Below are 20,872 nucleotides of genomic sequence, written 5' to 3'. Positions count from 1 at the left end.
CCCCCCTACGCAGCTTCTTGTTTCCCACAATGCTAGGCGACTGTCACCACCAAGATGGCCGACGCTATGGAGGAATATGAGAAAGAAGCTGGCTGCGTCCCTATTCTCCATCCCGAGGTAAGCTCCGGGAGCTCCACGCCTTTGCACGGCGATATGAACACACCCAAAACGGGTTCTGTCGGTGCGGCTCGCTGTTTTTCTGGGCCTTTGTTGGAAACTCCGAATGCCCCCTGCATTACCACCGATGGAGGCGGGTGAGGGGGGTGTCAGCCAGCTAGCCTAGCGATGCTAATCGCTAACGCTAGCCCCCTCCTCTTGCTACCCAGCCAGCAACCGCTGGGCAGATGTTGGTGTGGATATAAACGTTGAGAAATGTTGTTGGTAATAGAGGAATTATGTGTTTGCGTGTCCCGAGCGAGGCTGAACAATAAAGGAAGCGACGGAAAACGTTAAGGGTTAATCCTTCCTGTCATAGGAGGTTAGCTTTGTGGCTAAAGTGACAGCCCTGGCTGCTGCTTTTATCGCTGGTTGGGATATGGAAATGAATGTCAACTGAACAGTTATCTACAAAGCGACTAGGTAAAAGCATGATATACTAAACATGCTGGAAAAGGAATACAAAATGCTTCACTAGGCAACAATTAATATATTTTAATATTTCTCTAAACTAGCACTTATTCGTTCGAATAACACTTGTAAATATGTCTGTTTCTGTCGCGCGTGCTAAAATGAGCAATTTACAAACAAGTGCGTGTATATATAATCATGTATATATAATCAGGCTTTGCGTTATGGCCACCTGTTTAACATTCTCTTCTCTGCCAAAGACAGCCCAGACCATTTAAAACTATGGAATAGCTTTAAGCTGTGAGGTTTGGCCTCCTTGGATCTTACTTGACTTTTCCATCACAATCCACGGATGCAAAGGTGAATTGAAATCTGTACAACATGCAGCGTTGTTAAAGCGTTTCTGCTTTGTAGTGCTGCTGAGAAGAAGCCCTCCCCAGCAGAGAACACTGATCTGGTGAAAGAGCGAATGTGATTAGCAACAATGTTTACAGGTTAATTTCTTCAAGTTAAATTGTCATTAGAAAGGTTATTAATTCTTGTAGTTTAAAAAAAAAAAACACATCCGTGTTGTGTTGTATAAGGATTGATCAGTTAATAAAACCATCCACAATTCAGTTCCTCAAGCATCATGAAGTATGACATTTTGGGGGACAAAAACAAGAAACCAAATATGCTTAAATTGCCAAATATTTTTTCTGTCTAGTGATCTACAAAGATAAAAATCATTAAAATAAAGGGCATTCAACATTTATTCACACTTGCCCTTGGTTTCCCATAACAATTACTGTCAAATAATTGATGTTTTTGGCTTTTGGGTCACTGACTGACACCCCAAAACTTAAAAATTAGAAAAAAAAATGCTGTTCACCCAAATTAGATACTTTTATGTTTTTGAAATATTTACAAAAAAACAGACATTAAAAACATTTAATCCAACATAATGACATCTAATCATATAAATGTAAAGTTGAGTGGAAGGAAGAGGTATGGTGGGAATGTGTCATTGTGTGTGATGAATATTAAAAGTCCTTACTGGGGCTTTTAATACTTGTGGAGCACTGCAGATCAGAAACAACCCAAAACGTTGTTTTCCTGCGTCTGACATAAAGTCTGAGGACAGAAATAATTGGATTTGCACAATTCTTTCTTCCTATATATTAAATTTATCAAACATTGTTTTTGGTCTATTAAGTCATCAACCAGCAGGATACACTTTGATGCATTTCCTTCATCAGTTATGAAAAAAAAAAAAAATTAAAAATCTGCTGGCTTCAAATCTACATTGAGGAATCTTCAGAATATATCAGAATACAACAAGTACAATGTTCTAATTGTTCTGAACAAACCCAGTGAGCTACACCAAGATTAATTTATTACTTTATTCAGATAATTTACGGTCAAAGCCCGTTATCGAATATTGCACACATTAGAAAAAGACAAATTGTTGTAAAAACAAACCACTCTCATTCTCGCTCCTCATAACATTTCGATGGTTATTTTTATATTTGACCTAAGATGGGTATTAATCCTCAAATCTCGGTGCTGTTTTATCACTTTGTCTGTACGCTGCTTATTATTTGCTCTTCTTGCTTGGCAGGGATTTCAGTCACAGCGTGTCTGTTTGTAGTTTGCTTCAGCGGTAGTTGGCATGCTCCTCTAGCAGCAGTCCTGCTTCACTACTTGGTTTGTGGCCAGCAGGCCGAGCGGCCCGGTTTAGATCCTGGTATCGCCTTCAACAGTGAGCACTGGAAATGATTCACGGTGGCACTATGTTGTTCAAGCTACCATATGCTACCATATGGGTTAATTTACTCAGTAAAGATGGCTTTCGATGGATGATTTCTGGCCCTTTGTACAAACTGGATACCTGGACGTACTGTAGTTGTGGCTTCTATTTGTAATTTAACACAATTTCACAAACTATTTGTAGCTGTGCTGTGCTCCAGTTAAGGTTTTCTGGATTTTAGAGCCGTAGATCAGTTATAGGTCTGGTATGCTACATGAATATCTATAGATTTTCCATAGAGGTTACAGATCCTCTGATCATGCTTTCTGTGGTTGATACCAATATCTCTTGTTTTTTTTTATTTATTTATTTTTTTTTTATTAGCTTCATTTGATCGAGGTTGTAGGTTTTTTTTTAAGTGTTCTAGGTGGATGCATTTGGAAAACACAGAAGAACAGAAGCATTTGTCAATTTTTTGGGATTCCTTCCTGTATATATTTGCGTAGAAAGTCTTGAGACTGAAGCTGGAGGTTTCCTCGTCTTGATCCTTGTCTTCCCACGCAGCCGGAGAACAATGGAAGAAGAGACGGGTGGGTCACGGAGGTTGAATGAGATGCAGTGCCTGCTGTTGTGGAGCTGAGATGTAATTACTGTATGTTGTGTTAATTGGAAGAACACAACAGGATATTGTCCTTGTTGGGAGTTATTTCCTATCTTGTGCTGTTAGGAAACCATATCAGCTTTTATGGCGTAATGTTTTCACAAAGTAATTTGTTAAAAGATGTATTTTAAATTCATTGGTATTGATTGAACAAACAGTGGAGGAAATAGTAAAACTATCAATCCAGACATTTTTGTGGGGTTTTAGACATCGTTAATTGGAATTTATTCCAATTAATGGAAATCACAGCTCTTCTAAGAAATTTATTAGAATACCTGAAAACTACACTATATAAATGCCAGTATGTTTTGGTTGCATATTTTAATCTGCACAGCATCTCAAAAGCAATGATTTGCAGTCTGGAAAAACTATGGAAATCCATTTGTTTTTGTAGATTTCATATTAAAGTCCAGATCTTCATAGAAAAAGTGGTGTTAAAATAATTGTCAATATTTATTTCTGTAGTTTAGAAATACGCAAAAAACAGAAGGAGAAATCTGAGAATTGGATTCTGAGAAGGTATTTAATTCTCATATGAAAAATTAAGAGGAACCATAGTAACCCAACATATTCATTATCAACTTCAGTTACTCAAAAATACTTTATTTATCGTAAAGTGACAGGACATGTTGTCATCTCATATCACACAAGTATCTTCAAAAAGCTGTTGTGGACTTTAATGCTGTGGGCCAGTAGCAGTCAGTGTGGTGACTAATTTGCAGAGGCCTCTGATCGAAGACTGTTAGCATGCTAACAGCTAAACGTCTGGGCAGCAGCGACGATAGGCCATGGCAGCACACCCTTGGATGAAACCATTCGTTGTTGGCAACCGGTGCTAATCCACCTCATTTGCTTTTGCCGCAGTGTAACACAGCCTCTCCAACATACCAACGCTATAAGCGGCGCGACTCTAGAAAGAATTTAAACGCGAGCGAGAAAGCTTTTAGCTCGCTTGGTTATCAAATGAAAACAAAGGCAGACCGATGCTCAGTCACTTGATTCTTCTACTGTGAATCATCCTCATCATCCGCTCTCCCTCTCTCCCTCCAATCACTGCACTGTAGCTGCTCTTCAGTATTGAATTAGCGCCCTGAAATGACTCTAATTTCAGGCTGAATTGGATTATGAGCCATGGCCACAGCCGGCAGCAGCTAAAGAATAGCCGGGAGGCAGCCAAGTTCAGTGAGAATCTTCAGCTGATGCTAATTCTCCCGCACAGCAGTAACTATGAGTGTGATATATGATTGTGGGAATCGTATTTAGCCATAAACATGTGAGCCGGTCCTCCTGGGGAACGGCAGCCTCATGCCTCACCGAGCCGCTCTGCTGAGGCCCAGCTTGAAGATGATGCACCATCTTACCTGTAAGGTAACACCATCAAAATAAGTAAAAATAAAAAATGCCCCCAGGTGGTATCACCATGGCGACAAATGCAATCCTCAGCTCTTCAGGTGGCAGAGGGGAGAAGGTGGATCAAAACAGAGCTCAGAGGTTTTCTCTACAGGAAGGGAGGACCTGAGAAAGCGACTGAATAATAATCGCTAAAGCAAAAACAGATTCTTTCTGCTCCAGAAGCTCAGAGGAAGCAGAAAGACATTTGCTCCCCTTAACTGAGTCTCCAGATGAGTTGGAAGGCTTACAATCGCAGACGTCTCCTGCAAATAAAAACCAGAGGCACGCTTAAAAGTATGCTGCAACTAAAGACAATTTTAGTTATCGATTAATTAAGTAATTGATTATTCTGAAGATTAATTGGATTTAAAAAACTGGCTCATTCCTCATTTTGCATTCTTAAAAGTTTTCATTTAAGCCTTTTTTTGTGCAATTCTAGAATTAGTCGTGTTATAAATTAAAATGTGCTTGATCATTTCCATTCTGATGATTAATATTTTTTGAAGGGCAGTTTTGTTTACAGAGAGATGATAATCCATGGTTGTGGTTTTTCTTTCCATTTTATTTGTTTTTTGATTTTGTGTCTTTATATTGGCTATTTAAAATGTCTTCCAGTTCCAGTATTGAGTGTTGTTTACAATATATATATATATATATATACATATATATATATATATATATATACATATATATATACATATATATATATATATATGTATATATATACATATATATACATATATATATGTATATATATATATATATATACATATATACATATATATATATATATACATATATATATATATATATATATATATTCTTTAGACAGAGCAAACTTGGATTATTATGTCATTATCAATATGTTTCTTGAAAATGTTCTCAAAACAACAATATTATCGTTTGTCGCAATAATTACTGTCAATAATTTATAATTCAGCAAAATTCTCAAGACTGTGGTTATCCCCGTTGATTGTGCGGATTTTCCTTCCGCTCAACTTTCTTTGAATATGCTTTAATACACCACTCTGTGAACAACCAGCTTCTTTAGCAGTGACATTTTGTGGCTTCTCTTCTTCTAAACACACTGTCCAGTCTACAGTCTCCTCCATTATTCTGTCACAGCCTAACCTGGCTTTTCTTTTCCTTTCATATCTTTCCTCTGATGTCCCAGGAAATCAAACCCCAGAGTCACTACAACCACGGCTACAGCGAGAACGTCAGCCGGAAAAACCATGTGGATGACTACAGCACCTGGGATATCGTCAAAGCCACACAGTGAGCACAAGACTTGTCTGTGTCAGGGGAAATTGTCTCATTAAGCCACTCCTTTCTCACTAACGAGTGGCTTAATGAGGGTAGTCGTTACTGTAGTAACTGAATGTTTTTATGAGAAATTATTAGGAAAATGACAAACTGTTTTGTTCATAGTGTAAGGAACCACTTCCCTGAATGTCTTGTGGGGTTTATCCACAGGAATGACTTTGAATCATTTAAACCTGATCATATTACAAAGGTGCACGAAACTTTGTCAATATTCCACGAGTGTTGAAAAGAACAGTTTTGTGATTGTGGTGTTTCCATTAAAAAAGAAATGCAGTTAAAATCACACGTGAATGGGTGCTGAGGTGGCACAGGGGCAAAGCACGACCCGCGTATTGAGGCTTTAGTCATTGTGCCGGTGGTCGCAGGTTCGATTCCCAGCCTGCCGACATTTGCCACGTGTCTTCTCCCATCTCTCATTGCCCTGTTTCCTATCGAACTACTTTCAAATAAAGGCTACTAGAGCCAACAGAACCTAAAGAATAAACAAAAATCACACATGAATAACTTTGTTCACTCAATAAGTCTTTAAAAAACATGCCAGACTATGATTCTGCAGCTACTTCCTGTTGTCTTTTTCTTTGTAGTTTACGTCGGTAGTAACTTCCCGTTGTTGATCATGTGACTCGTGCGATGCATAAGAAGTGTTTCCAATCCATTTTTGTGAAGTAAACCAGTTTCGATTCGGCCAAACAAACTAACTCATCCTAGCGCCAAAACATCTTATTGAAAAATGAGGGGGGGTTATATCAAATTGACGTGTTTCCATAAAGCAACTTTATTTTCGAAATGTCAAATTGCGCAATTCTATAGTCAGTGGAAACCCAGCCAGTGTCTGACCGCGCTACTGCTTGTGCTGCAGGTACGGCATCTTCGAGCGCTGCAGGGAGCTGGTGGAGGCGGGCTTTGACGTTCGGCAGCCAGACAAAGAAAACGTAACGCTCCTCCACTGGGCCGCCATCAACAACAGGATAGACTTGGTGAAGTAAGTTGGAGCAGAACATCTTGTGCATGCAGTAGCTTAGGTGTAATTACCTGTGAGACGAACAAGCTGTTTTCTCTGTTTATAGAGTTTAAACACTGATAAGATGGGAAAATAGACAAAGTGGCATATTTCACTCAGTGTGTTGTGTTTGTGTGCAGGTACTATATATCAAAGGGGGCCATAGTTGACCAGCTGGGCGGAGACCTCAACTCTACACCTTTGCACTGGGCCACAAGGTGACGCACATCTCCCTGATCTAACCTGTCTACATTAAATCTCTTCCTATGATCGAGTTTAAACAGACTGGATTTCATTTTTACTGTAGCAGGACAAGAAAATGTATTTTTAGGAACCAAAGAGTTGTACTGTGATTCATACTTATTATCTGAAATTTACGTTTTGTGGTTGAGTCTCCTGTACTTAATAAATCCCATCCAGTTTGACGGAGGTTGAGCTAATTCACAAAGATGAACAAAACAAAATTATTTGTTATGTAACACCATTATTCCACTTGTTACTTAACCCTGGTTATTATCTGGATATTCCAGAGATAACCTGGGAGTAGGATGATGCATGTCGATTACTGATGAGTTAAGAAGATACTTAAAAAGTAATACATTTGTGTTTATAAAATTAAGGCCTTAAAGTGCCTTAAATTCACTATAAAAAGTAAATTAGCCTTTAATAAATGTTGCCGTGGCAGGACTTTTAAAAAAATTCTTGTATATTTTCTGCATGTTTTTTGTAACTTGTGGAACTTTTCTATCAGGCAAAAATTTGAGTCACACTCAAACATCATTATTGCGTTCTGTGACTCAAGATGGCTAACATACCTTTTTTTTTTTATTAGCTAGCTAGCTTTTTTGTGTTTATCATGGGTAAGTGAAAAATTATCAGCAGATAATTGGCCAAAGTTAGTACATTTCAGTGGAGATATGTGTATTAAATTCCATTTCTAGTGATATTTAAAAGTCTTAAATTTGAGTTGGTGAAACCTGCAGAAACCTTAAAAATGCAATTATTTAAAAAATGCATAACTCAGAGGTACTTCCTACTTCTACCTCATCTGCAATGACGGCAGCTCCTTTCAAACTGAGTCAGAAGGATAGTAGAAGTAGCTTCTAGATTGTCAAACTGATTAAGTCAGCCCATTCAAACAGGCAGCTTCAGGTTCTCCACTCTGTGTGTTTTCTAGGACTCAACTTCTTATCTAAATGGAAACAAATCTCAATCATTTTTCTAGAGAGTTAAGATGGTTTTGTGGTTCTAGACATATTGTATTTTATTGTGCTAGCATCAAAAGGGCTCTTTGAACTGAAAAGGTCACTGACCCCTGATGGGAAGGGCCAGCACTTTGTTCCTGCATGCTTTGAGAATAGTGTGGTCACCGCAGCATATCGTCTGGCATCCTGTTAAAAGGACTTTATACTGCAATAAAGGTTTGATGGCAAATTGTATTGGTTATGGAAAGAGAACAGTTAAAACCTTAGAATACCTCAACACTGCTAACCCATTCAGGACCCTTTAAGGTTAATGTTCTCCAACACATAGAAATAAAAGTTGGTGTCAGAAGTATTTCTGTTCGTTATATATCGAGAGAAACTCATCCATGTGTTTATCTTCAGTTGTATTGATTATTGTAACGGCGTCTTCACAGGTCTGTCCAACAAATCAATCCTCCAGCTGCAGCTGATTCAGAATGCTGCTGCTGGCTTTCTCACTAAAACCAGGATGATAGAGCACATAACACCAGTTTTAAAGTCTCTCCACTGGCTCCCTGTAGCTCAAAGAATAGACTTTAAAATACTGTTGTTAGTTTATAAATCACTGAATGGTTTAGCACCACAATACATTAAAGATCTGCTGCTGTTGTATCAACCTTCCAGAACTCTCAGGTCTTCTGGTTCTGCTCTGCATCCCCAGAACCAGAACCAAACAAGGAGAAGCAGCATTCAGCATCTATGCACCACAAATTTGGAACAAACTTCTAGAAAACTGTAAAACAGCTGAAACACTGACTTCCTTTAAATCCCGACTAAAAACCCACTTGTTTAGGATTTTATTTGAAACTTAATCAATTAGAAATTTAATGATGGAACTTGACCTAATGTCATGTTTTGATTGTTGATTCCATGTTGTGTGACTTTGTGTTTCTGTGTTTTATATGATGTAAAGCGCTTTGAAATACCTTGCTGCTGAAATGTACTATACAAATAAAATTTGATTTGATTTTGATTTGATTACGGTACCCTTTTAAGGTATGTATGTTGTAAATTCATACATTTTAAGGAATGAAGTTAAAGAATACCTATAAAATATTTACCTTTTGGTCCAAATCTTAATTCCCTTATATAAAAATGTGTCCATCTTCTTGATGTCAGTTTGTAAATCATACATTTTGGACTTGCTTTCTTCACTGTTAAGACTATAAAACCGTGTATTGATGCACTAAAATCACTTCCTTATTTCTTTCTGTAATATCCAATATTGTCCTCGTTGTGTGGAAGGTCACACAAGTTGCACCCAAAGCACGCAGGTGGCATTGCATTCCCTCTTCCTGAATTATTGATAGATCCATTCAACAGCAGACATCTGCACTATCACTGCTTTAGACATCGAAGGGTCCGGTTTCACCCCCCTGCCACCAACACCAGCTGTCAGTGACCTTTCAGAAGCCCCTAACAACTGTTTGGGAACTTCTTTTTTTAGTTATTTAAAGTCTTAAATTAATTCATCTAAAATTAAGGCCTTAAAATGTCTTGAATGCATTAAAGAAAATGTAAGTTGGCCTTACTAATCACAGGTCTTGAATTTTTGTCGTGTCAGCACTATTTAATCTCATATATACTGTATGGGTTTTTTTCTTCTGGGACTTTCCAGTCAGGCAGCTGCTGGCTAGTTAAAAAGACATATGCTATGTGAGAAGCACAAAACTGCTGCCAAGAGCCACAAAAGTACCGTAATAATTTCAGTTTTGTTCAGTATTTCTGTTTTACGTCTCTGTCGTGATATAGGTAATCCTTTGTCTCCACTGAGTGGTATGGCGCTATGGTTGTGCACTATTTTATGGTCCGGTGTATCATAGAGCGTTTCCACCACCAGTTGGACTCTCACTGGGCAGATGGGGTTAAACCCAAATTCCTAAAGTTGCATCATCCTACTGCCACAACAACTGTGACGCCCTAGTTTGTCACATGCTGGTCACAAATATGTGATATTTTTCTGTCCCCCAATCAGTGGACGGTGTAGAAGAATTATCTGCATGTATTTTAAAGTCTTGCACTCTTCTTGTCCTACAGACAAGGCCATCTCTCCATGGTGGTGCAGCTCATGAAGTATGGTGCAGACCCGTCTTTGATCGATGGGGAAGGTTGCAGTTGTGTTCATCTGGCCGCCCAGTTCGGCCACACTTCTATTGTGGCATACCTCATCGCCAAAGGACAGGTAGGAAGAACAAAGAACCAACTACTTAACAATCTGACTGATTTCATGATCAGTGATTGACCTGTCATAAACTCTTAAAAACAACTGTGTTCCAATTAGCAATTGACAGGTACATAAGCACTGCTAGATGCCTCCTGATATGGAGTAAAGAAAACTCAAAAATGTTTCGGTTTAGTGTAAACTAATAAAATAAATGCAGATTTTTCTTCTTATACGTTTTGGTCTATTTAAAGGAAAAATATTATCTGCAAAAGTGATAATTCAGAATACCAGAGTGCAGGAAATAACAGGCAGCCTAAAACACTCTGAAGTAGGAAATGTAGCTGAAAAACATGCAGAAACTGCTGCCAATAATGCCAACTGTGCTAACAATGCTAATGCTAATTTTAACTATTAAAAGCCCATTTTAAACCCTGATTTTATAATGCCAACTCTGTAATTGTGTTTTTCTCATTTTCCATAGCTGGAATCAGGTTTTACATCAAAGCATGAAAAATATAAACCTCTAACACACACAGTGTGACGTCGCCTCTTGTGCGACTGCAAATAAAGGATGATGAAAAACAACAGGTTGCTACATCTTTATAATAAATGAATCAGTGGTTTAACAATCTATCACATAATGGCCAGTAGATGGTTTTCCTCTTAAATATGAAGTCAGACACACATGTTATTTGAAATAATCTTGTAAAAAATATTATGCCTATTTTATTTTCAGGTGTAGAAAGGAAATAAAGTGTTTTTTAAAATTATTTTTTACCAGTATTCTCCATCAGGGGGCGCCCATTGCTTCACTTTTTAGCCTGTTCTTCTGCATCCTCTTCCAGTGATACTATGATTTTAAAAAAAAAAAATTTTTGTGGCAGGATGTGGATATGATGGATCAGAACGGCATGACTCCTCTCATGTGGGCAGCTTACAGGACACACAGGTGTGTATGTTTGTAAAGTAGCGTGTTTTTGATATATTACTGTACATTATCATAGTGGGAAAACCTTTTGAAACGTAAAAAAAAAATCATAAAATCCGGCACATAAAAGCCCAGATGAGCTACAACACTTGTAGTTTTCTGAAAGCACTACATAGATAACCATCTTTATCAGATAGGATTTCTTCTATTTTTGACCCTATTCTCTTCCCTTCGTTCCAGCGTCGATCCCACCCGGCTGCTGCTGACCTTTAACGTGTCGGTCAATCTGGGCGACAAGTATCACAAGAACACGGCGCTGCACTGGGCCGTGCTGGCCGGCAACACCACCGTCATCAGCCTGCTGCTGGACGCCAACGCTAACGTCGACGCGCAGAACATCAAGGTGATGCTTTCCCTTTAGTTTACAGAGCTGTCGGGGAAAAAATCATCAAGAAATTCAGTCAGTTCAGGAATTAAATGGAAAAACGTCATTACGCTCGGATATATTTCGGCTAATATAAACCCTAACTTTCTGAGACAATAAAAGTATACGACTAGTTTGGAAGAAAAAAAATTTTATTTTTTTTTATGCAGAAACTGACTGCAGGTTGTTAAAATGTTGGATTCCATGGATTTTGAATAAGATGTTTAGTGGAAGGAAAAAGTGCGGTGGAAAACAACAGGATAGCCGCTGACGGAGGAGAGGAGGAGAGGATTCTTGAGGCGTAGACTTTGGTTAAGCCCACCCTACATAGACTTTTTTTTTTAAATGCAAAGTTCACATTTTGTAAGAAACTAAATTAGGTGTTTTCGATTAGCTTAATAGTCAAAATAATCAGAAATAAATGCTTGTAATATATTCCTCTGTGTGGAATGGCAAGCTTGGATATCTAATCCAAATTAAATTTGAAATAAAATTTTTTAATGATTTTAGGTTATTTAAACGCCACAGTCCCCACCCCCCACCTTCATATTTAGGTAATAACTCATTCCTGTGAGCAAAATACTTTGCATGACAGAATAATGACTCTTCCTGGACTGTTCAGCCGTAAAACAGAAACATGTTCGGTACTGACTGCTCTTTCTCCCACCTTTAGGGCGAAACACCTCTGGACCTCGCCAAGCAAAGGAAGAATGTCTGGATGATCAATCACTTACAGGAAGCGCGGCAGGCCAAAGGTTACGACAGCCCGTCATATCTGAAAAGACTGAAGATGGACAAGGTACACATTTTATTGTAGCTGTTCAGTTTATCAGAGGCGTCAATAATCTCTGTTTAAGAGTGAACACGGCAGCTGGAGGCACGCTCAGACTGAATGCACCTTTCCAACTTTATCCAGAGATATTTAATATCATCCCGGGCCGGTCAGACCGCTGCTTCCTGTTGTCCAGAAACATCTCCTTTCAAAAAGGCGTCTGAAGGAAGTCAGAACCGAACAGCCAGGAGTGTCCCAGGCTGTTGTTTTTGTTCGGATCACCTTGGGTGGTTCCTTCTCTTTGTTTTAAGGAGCAAATCCTATAGCAGCGTTTAAACATGCCTGAATTTGATGTTTGATCATTAAACTTAACATGAGTGGGTGGACGAGCCAAAACACACCCCAGACTGTCTCAAAGCTTCAACTATTATCTTCATTAATTCTCCTGAAATGATTTGTTGTCTCCCTGCTTACATGTTGGAATGATAGCTCATGAAGGTAAATTAGCTTGCCTTCCATTATCTGCATAGATTTGCTTTAGTAGTTTTAGATTCCTGCGACACGCCTGGCTTTTAGCTACATTCACATTACTGTAGTCGGGGAAACCAGTGTTGTTATTGTGGAGTGGTCACAGAGGACAGGTAGAAATGCTGCAAATATCTCCAATTTTTTCTGTTGACTACATTCCCATTGCTCTGGTCCAATCTAGACTCAACCTGTACTCATGCAATAGATAACAAGACTGAATGCTGACTTTGCTGTTTAAAGCAACTTTTTGTCTTTTAAAAAGACTCTTTTTGTCACCAAGTTTAGTTGCCTTCAATTTATATTTCTACAGCAAAATCAGGACATGTGTCCCAGCTCATTTGTGGTCAACATTGCTGGACGTTGCTCTCAGGCTGGAAACAAACTCATTAACATTGATACTTTCTACTTTATAACTTAGTTTTTTATATATATTTTTGAGTTGTGCATTCTTAAAATTTTCATGTTTTCCTTTGTAAATCAGGAGTTCAGGCAGAAAGTGATGCTGGGAACTCCGTTCGTCGTCATCTGGCTGGTGGGTTTCATCGCTGACCTGGACGTCGACTCTTGGCTGATCAAGGGCATCATGTATGCTGGCGTCTGGGTCGCCGTGCAGTTCCTCTCCAAGTATGTCCCAGCTTAAAAAAAAAAAAAAAAATAGATCCCACACTTTCCCTTGTTTACGGTACTTAAAGTTCACATTTTTAGGAGCAAAAAGGAAACTCTTTTATCATCCTTATTGTGTGCATGCACACACTTAGAAAACTCCTACAAGCTCTGGTCCAATCAGAGCTAAGCTGCTCCTAACGGTAACCATCTCCCCTCCCGATTCTCTTCCTCTGCAGGGCTTTCTTTGACCACTCCATGCACAGCGCTCTGCCTCTGGGAATCTACCTGGCGACCAAGTTCTGGATGTACTCCACCTGGTTTTACTGGTTCTGGAATGATATCCTTCCACACCGGCGCTCCGAGCGCAGCACGTGTTCGGTTCTCACGGCAACCGCCCGCAGCAGCTCAGTACTCGCGTTTTAGCCTTTCTGGTCACTAGCTTCTAATTACACCAGGTGAGATAAGGATATGATCGCTGTGGGAAGCATTCATTTTACACCTCATTGCTTCTCTAATGTGGGAGTGAGCTGACCTCCGTTCACCTGAGATAATCTAAGAAGAAAAGCAAATGTTTGCCATGTCAACGGTGCGTTAACATTACATCCATTACAGTTGCTTAAATGCTCTCGAGCAGACATGTTTGCACACGTGCAGTCATCTGTAAAGAGAGAAAGTGGATCATGGTGTAGTGATGGCATGGATCATTAGTCATGTGGAAATGAGTTCCTATTAAACCCAGACTTTCAGTTCCGTTTGTTCTTTTTTTTTTTCCCCTTCAGGGGGTCTTTTTGTGGGCTCTAGTGTTCCTTATTTGAAAGTAGGCCGACAGAAAAGGGAGAAGGAGAGGGGGGAAGACATGCGGCAAATGTCGTCGGATCCGGGAATCGAACCTGTGACGCCCGCGTCGAGGACTCAATGCCTCCAAATGTGGGTCGCGCTATCCCCTACGCCACCACAGCACGCCCAGTTCCGTTTGTCCTTGCTGGCTTCAGTGTTAGCACATCTGCATGTTTCTTTAGAAGTCTGCCACACAAAGGCTTTGTCCAGAGTGTCTGCTGGCTGGTTTCCTGTGGGATCCAGCTGACTCACCGTCAAGTTACAGCCAACGGTCCAGTAACTGATCATCCTTCCTTCACTTTGGTCAGAGTAACGTCAGTGACTGGCTGCCCTGATAGCGTCACACGCAGGCTTTTTAGGTCCAGGCATCGTTCACTTCATGTCCTAGCTTGTGCAAACAAATCCCAGCTGTTGATGGAGCTGGAGACGTTTCTTTTCCTGAGTGAGATGAGTCATGACTTACAGCTTCTAAATGAATTCTTGGAAGGAAGTTGGGCTGAGCTGGTGCAGCATACATCAGTGTCTCCAGTTTAACTGGGAATGTTTGTGAAACAGAGGAGACCCCAGTGTCTCCATCTGAGTGGTGATCAAGAACCTCAAAGTAGAAAACCGATTCCGATTTTGGCCAATAACTTTTTTTTCTTTCTTTGTTAGTCTGAAAAGTAACAAAAAAATAATGACAAACCTGCTAAATTGGGAGCAGTGGAGTGGGGGAACCGTTGTTAACTGCACATGTGCAGATGGAAATTGCCATTGATTTATCAGTGCCGTTGTTGGTGGCAAAAGAAAGTTCAGATCGTTACTGTGGAGCTTATTTTCCCATGAAGATGAATTTTTATTTTATATTTTATTATCATCATGAAACTAGCATTGTACCTTGTACCGATTTTATTCCTAGTCTATACCGATTTCCTCTTTACTTTGAGGTCTGGCCTGCTGAATCAACTATTTTTTTTTTCTTTAAGAATCACAAAACATGAAAGAAAAAAAAATGCTGCAAGTTTTACTCGTTAAAGAATTTTTAAACCAATTTTTTGGGTTAAAACCAATTTCTAGATTTCTTTGGCCAACTGATGCTGCTGCCTTTCTAATGACTTTAAAAAATATAAGTGAAATAATCCTGCAGGTTTTTACATAGAGGTAGTAGTTTTGTATACAAAGGAAATAAAATAGTCATAGTTAGGGGTGTAATGGCGCACAAATATCACAATAATTAAGTTTTCAAGTATATTTTCAGTTCGCTTCAATCAAGAGAAACAAATAAAAAGTGTAAAACTGACTGGAGCCAGTTTTAAATTAGTAGCTCAGTGTTGTCATGAGTCAGTTCACTGTAAAAATCAAAGAGAATAAAAATAAAAACAAATAAATAAAGCCATATTATCAATATCTGCCTTGACCCCTCTGCACACCTTCCATTTGCCACGGTCCATATACCGTTCCTGGTCAACACCCTGGCTTTGTTCTACAACTTCGGCAAATCCTGGAAGTCTGATCCTGGAATCATTAAGGCATCAGAGGAGCAGAAGAAAAAGGTATTCCTCCCTTCCAGCTTCATATTCACTGTGTGATTATATAACACTAATCTCTCTGCTATAGTTTGAATTACAGTCTTGGCTGATATTTCTCTCCGTGTTTCATTGCAGTGTTATATAACGTTTCAGATTTTCTGCCCTGCTGCTTTAGGCCTCTTTGTCCCTCATTATCACAAAGTATTAGAGGAGAGAAGGGTCTCTGTCTCCTACCAGGCCCCAGATTCTACAACCTGTGAATGAGGAAAGCAAAATGTACCCTAGTTTGGAGACTACAAAGCCCTCCACAGTTCATTTAGGCTACAAGAGAGACCAACTCTCACTAGATAACAGGAAGTCTAAATAAAGTACTGCAGTCTTGCATCGTTTTGCCGTATGTGGCTTTCTGCCTGTGTCTGCAATGGAACATGGCCATTTGACAATCCAGAATTGAAATGAGGCTTTAAATTTTTGCAGATGTACACACTGCTAATTGTTTATGTAAGATGCTAAAGGGATTGGCCACAATATTCTGATTTGTGCCTCTCCCTTGACCAAGACCATAATGTAATCCTTGCTAATGTACAGTGTAGACCATAGAGTAAATATTTTCTGTTCAGTTTTTCTTCTTCTTTTTCTTCTTCAGACAATTGTGGAGTTAGCCGAGACAGGCAGCTTGGATCTAAGCATATTCTGCAGCACCTGCTTGGTAAGCTCCTCCTTGAAATCTGTTATGTCCTGCTGGTCATAAGAAAAGAAAGCAGAGCTCATCTGGTTGTGTTTTTCTTTCAGATACGGAAGCCCATCCGGTCCAAACACTGTGCCGTGTGCAACCGCTGCATCGCAAAGTTTGACCACCACTGTCCCTGGGTGGGGAACTGTGTGGGTAAGTCAGTTACAAGGATTTGTTCAACATCCAAGATTGAGAAGCCGATGTAAGCATCTGAACATCCATGGTATTCCATCAGGCCCTTGGTGCGTTGAAGCAAACATCCTGGAAAAGGGAAAACTGGTTACAATTGGCCACAGAAACCCAACAATGTCGAGAATGGAGGGAAAAACAAGCAAACCTGAGTCATTGTCTGTAAAACAGATTGGAGACCATAGTGGAAGGAAGTTATGCAGCAGGGTGGGGGGCTTTGAACACTTCCTTTTTCTAACCTTGTGGTCAGGATGATGGTTTAAAAGTGAGGAAACTGTCTGAACAAACAGCAAGTCCATCTGTGTAATTTTTACCTCTGTTTTAAAAACGTCTTCAGAGATATAACACAGCATCATGTGTTACACTCGCCTCACATTGTGGGATCATCACATATTGTTAAAAACCACTAATTGTAATTTAAGTAGTTGCTTGCAATTTTGGAACGATGATATTGACACTGGTCAGAAACAATCCTGTTCTATAAATAGTCTTATTACTTCCTGTAATTCAAATTCTTTTACCATATCTTCATCTGTGAAATTATCTTTGATTTCTTTGTGTCTGTGAATTACTTGAGTTGGTAGCTGACATCCGATGTGAATTGTATGTCTATAACTCCTTGAGAATGATTTAAATTGAGCAAAACGTTGACATGTTCAATACTTTTGTCTCGTTTCTATTGCGTTGTACAGCAACGGTCAGTATGGTTATTTGGACTCTCACTCAATGGACAGTGTTGAGTGATGCCAGTAGTTCCACTCTAACCTTTCCGTACCATCGTCCTATTGACCTACAACTAAAGGTGGACCAGGAATGTTGTGGTATGGTTGGCCAACATGGACAATATAGCATACCAAACCCCACCGACTCGTACCGTAGGAGGAATAAACAATCAATAAACATATATATAAATTAAATCAATTGTTTTGTCCTTTACAGGAAGTGGGAATCACCGCTACTTCATGGGCTATCTCTTCTTTCTGCTTTGTATGATCTGCTGGATGATATACGGCTGCATCTCCTGTAAGCTCTGCACACTTTTTGTTTTATCTACATCTTTTCCTAATTTCATCCCTCCTTCTAACTACCGTCTTTCTGATCCCGTCCACCAGACTGGAAGATGCACTGTGCCACCAGTTATGCCAAGGATGGCTTCTGGCTCTACCTGACCCAGATTGCCTCTTGCTCGCCTTGGATCTTCTGGATGTTCCTCAACAGCGCCTTCCACTTCATGTGGGTAGCTGTGCTCATCATGTGTCAGCTCTACCAGGTACGGCTTCATCTAGATGATAACGGGTGGGAGGGAGGGGACACGGTTTGGTGTTTCTCTGGAATGTCAGCTGACCCTGTCTCTGTGGACTGTAGATCGCGGCTCTTGGAATCACCACAAACGAGCGGATGAACGCTCGGAGATACAAGCACTTTAAGGTTACGGCCACGTCCATCGAGAGCCCCTTCAAGTAAGTCATGTTCTTGCTTTCATATCATCTGGAGAGGTGTGCCGCAGGGTTCAGTTGTTGTGCCACTTCCTTTCAGTTTTAAGCAACTCCTCTAATACCGTTTTCCAGCTGCATGCTGATTATTCTATTCTATCTTAAGCTAACTAGGGCACTGCGACATTCTCTTTGTGACCCCTCTAGCCACGGCTGCATCAGAAATCTCATAGATTTCTTCGAGATCCGCTGCTGTGGCCTGATCCGGCCTGTGACTGTGGACTGGACCACGCGCGCTAGCTGGTGTAGAATAGACTACAGACGACCAGGCTGGGAGGAAAACAGCTAAACCAGTATTGTGTAATTTTGAGCGATCTGGAGCTTCATTTCAGTGTTCTCTTGTTTTTGTGGACCACCTTTCCTTTGCCAATCTAAGACTGGAGAATTAGACAAGACAAGCATGCAGTTATGGGGCATCATCATCACCCCTGCCCTTTTTCACTACTACTACTACTACTTACCCCCTCAAATCCCCATCTTCTCTCCTGGGCCTTTTGGACGGTGTGTTGCTGCCAAACACAAGCAGAGTGGGGAGAGCTCTAAAATAAAAGCTTGTCTGTCTGTCTGTCTGTCCCGGAGACGTGAAACTCTGTGATGAGGCAGCATTGTCCCTTCACCCTCCCTTCTGCCCTCCCTGTACTTTATATCCCGTTTTCGTTGTGTGTCTTTGATGTTTCGAATGATGATCAGATCGGGAATGTTTCGGTTTGGCAGTGCTTAATTGTTGCCAGGGAAGCCTAAAGGAACGATTTTTAGGGAAAGGAAACGTGAATTGACTCTCGGTTTGATAGGAATAAGGGAATGTCTTTTTAAAGGTCTTGATTTTTTGCACCGTGCCGAATCACGAACAGAGCCGACGAGGACTTGCCGAACTTATCAGATGAAAAGTGTTGGGATTTCAGGAGGGAACTGTTGGAGGAATCCCATCTCTTTTTTTTTTTTTCTCCCCACCCCGACCGCTTTCTGCTAAAATAAAGCTGCATCCACTGTAATAATCTGGAAACGGTGCAGCGCCCAAGCAGAACTGGGACTCCCTCAGCAGCCAACCACGCTGAACACCACAGATATCCTCCAGACAATGTGATACAGGTCTATTTATTTTAAAACTATTTATAGAGAAAGTAACTATGTTCTAGCGCCATCGTTTTTACATTTCACATCATATTAGCTGTATAGGATTTTTCTTTTTTCTTTTTTTTTTCCAATAAGGAAGAGAGCATTTTAAAGAGGTATAGATGACATGAAAGTGGATAACTAGAAAACAAAACAGGTACAGTGAGTGTATTTATTCATAGAAACGGAAGAGGAAGTAAGAAGTTTACAGAAAAGCCTCATTCCAGACGTTTCTCTTTTTAAAGCTGTAAAGTCTTATTTGTTGTGTCTTTTTGTCTGCCTACGATGTTGCACTGATCGTGTTTTTATTTTAGTTCGATGAATATATATATTTTTATTTGGCCGTTACTGAACAGGAGGTCCAGCAGTTTCACGCCAACACTTCCATTGTTAGCGGAGAGGGGAACCGTGGGGGGAGAGAAGGTCCTCTCTTCCCAGAAACCCCTGCGTGCGTGCGGATGCGTGTGTGTGTGTGTGTGCGTGTGTGTGTGTGAGTGAGAAGATCCTGCAGCAGCAGCAGGAGGGACTGAGATGTAAAGAATGTGCATTTGTATATAAACGGTTTTCTCCTTTGTCAGTGTTAGTTGAAGGTGCTCCTGGGGATTTTATTTTCTTGTTCTTTTGTTGACCTAAGCATAAAACGGAGACAGTCAAATTACTATAATCCATGTTGTATGACTGTAGCTTTTAGTGATGTCCGACGCTGCTGTCTATAGGCATTTGAGCCCGCCCCGTTCCCCTTTAAGTACCTGGAATCTCTCCACTGCATGTACAGGACAGCTGGGCTCTCGCAACGGCCCCTCCCTACCCCCCCCCTTATCATGGTCACCATGGTGACAGCCCAGCAAAAGCCACGTTTGTCTGTATATAGTGAATGTTAAAGTATTTGCAAGTATGTTTCTGCATTATGTTCATCCAGTTTTTTGGGAGGGGTTTTTGAGTCATTCTTCAGATCCAGTGTGTTGTCAGTGGAGGTTGCCAGACTCCCAGGTGGGCCATCCCAAACAGGTGTGTAATATATTTGAATGTTTCATACTAGTGTTTTTTTTTTTGTTTGTTTGTTTTATGTCATACATTGCTGGGTTTTTGTTATACCACTGGATGTAAAAATTGTAAAGCAAAAATACAAATTTTTTTTCTTTTTTTTTTTTTTATCTAAAAGCGGAGATGTGTCCATGCAATAGTTTTAAAGGATAGAGAGAGGTTATATTCTACGAAGCGGCTTTCGCATCACCAGAAGAAGACGGGTTCCGTCGTCATGGCGGAGCTACGCCCGTCGCTAATCACTGATGTCACTACGGATGCCTCACATGCGACTCGTATCATACAATGCCTTTTTTTGTTTTTCTTTTCAAAGTGGGCATCAGTGAATGCTGGCTATTTGGTTCATCACTTTCAGGCTCATTGTGATCTCAAAACCTATCTTATATTACACTAGATCTTCCAGCAGCTGCAAATGTCTACTCTACTGCCCCACCCCAGATCATTCACCTCACCATGTGGGATAATAGAAGAAGAAGAAAAAAAAAAGCACATAATCATCTCCAGTGCCTCTCTGCCCACCTTCAGATACCACTGTAACTCCGCTTCAGATGTAAACATATGGGCATGGTTCAGTTTTAATGGCTTTAATAATAAAATACAGTCAAACGCGAATA

General features: G+C 40.2%; 1 protein-coding gene across 1 annotated transcript; it reads left to right on the top strand.

The window, feature by feature from the left end:
• Positions 1-13: 13 nt before the first annotated feature.
• Positions 14-20,867, top strand: zdhhc17 (zinc finger DHHC-type palmitoyltransferase 17). The gene is made up of 17 exons (XM_044108175.1): positions 14-117; positions 5,524-5,627; positions 6,535-6,657; positions 6,816-6,893; positions 9,957-10,101; positions 10,968-11,032; positions 11,252-11,414; positions 12,109-12,234; positions 13,217-13,359; positions 13,578-13,678; positions 15,586-15,710; positions 16,333-16,395; positions 16,479-16,572; positions 17,548-17,631; positions 17,721-17,878; positions 17,974-18,068; positions 18,249-20,867. The coding sequence occupies exons 1-17, from the start codon at positions 55-57 to the stop codon at positions 18,388-18,390; spliced, it is 1,872 nt and encodes a 623-aa protein (XP_043964110.1). The 5' UTR covers positions 14-54; the 3' UTR covers positions 18,391-20,867.
• The last annotated feature ends 5 nt before the right edge of the window (positions 20,868-20,872 follow it).

The sequence above is a fragment of the Gambusia affinis genome, linkage group LG23, assembly GCF_019740435.1.
Source record: "Gambusia affinis linkage group LG23, SWU_Gaff_1.0, whole genome shotgun sequence".
In the NCBI taxonomy this organism is placed as follows: Eukaryota; Metazoa; Chordata; class Actinopteri; order Cyprinodontiformes; family Poeciliidae; genus Gambusia; species Gambusia affinis.
This window is presented reverse-complemented; position numbering and strand designations above follow the sequence as displayed.

Excerpts from the sequence above, each read along its gene's own strand:
- zdhhc17 (XM_044108175.1), top strand. The coding sequence starts at position 55 with ATGGCCGACGCTATGGAGGAATATGAGAAAGAAGCTGGCTGCGTCCCT. Across the intron at positions 118-5,523 it reads TCCCTATTCTCCATCCCGAG|GAAATCAAACCCCAGAGTCA; the intron begins GTAAGCTCCGGG and ends CTGATGTCCCAG. Across the intron at positions 16,396-16,478 it reads TATTCTGCAGCACCTGCTTG|ATACGGAAGCCCATCCGGTC; the intron begins GTAAGCTCCTCC and ends TTTTTCTTTCAG.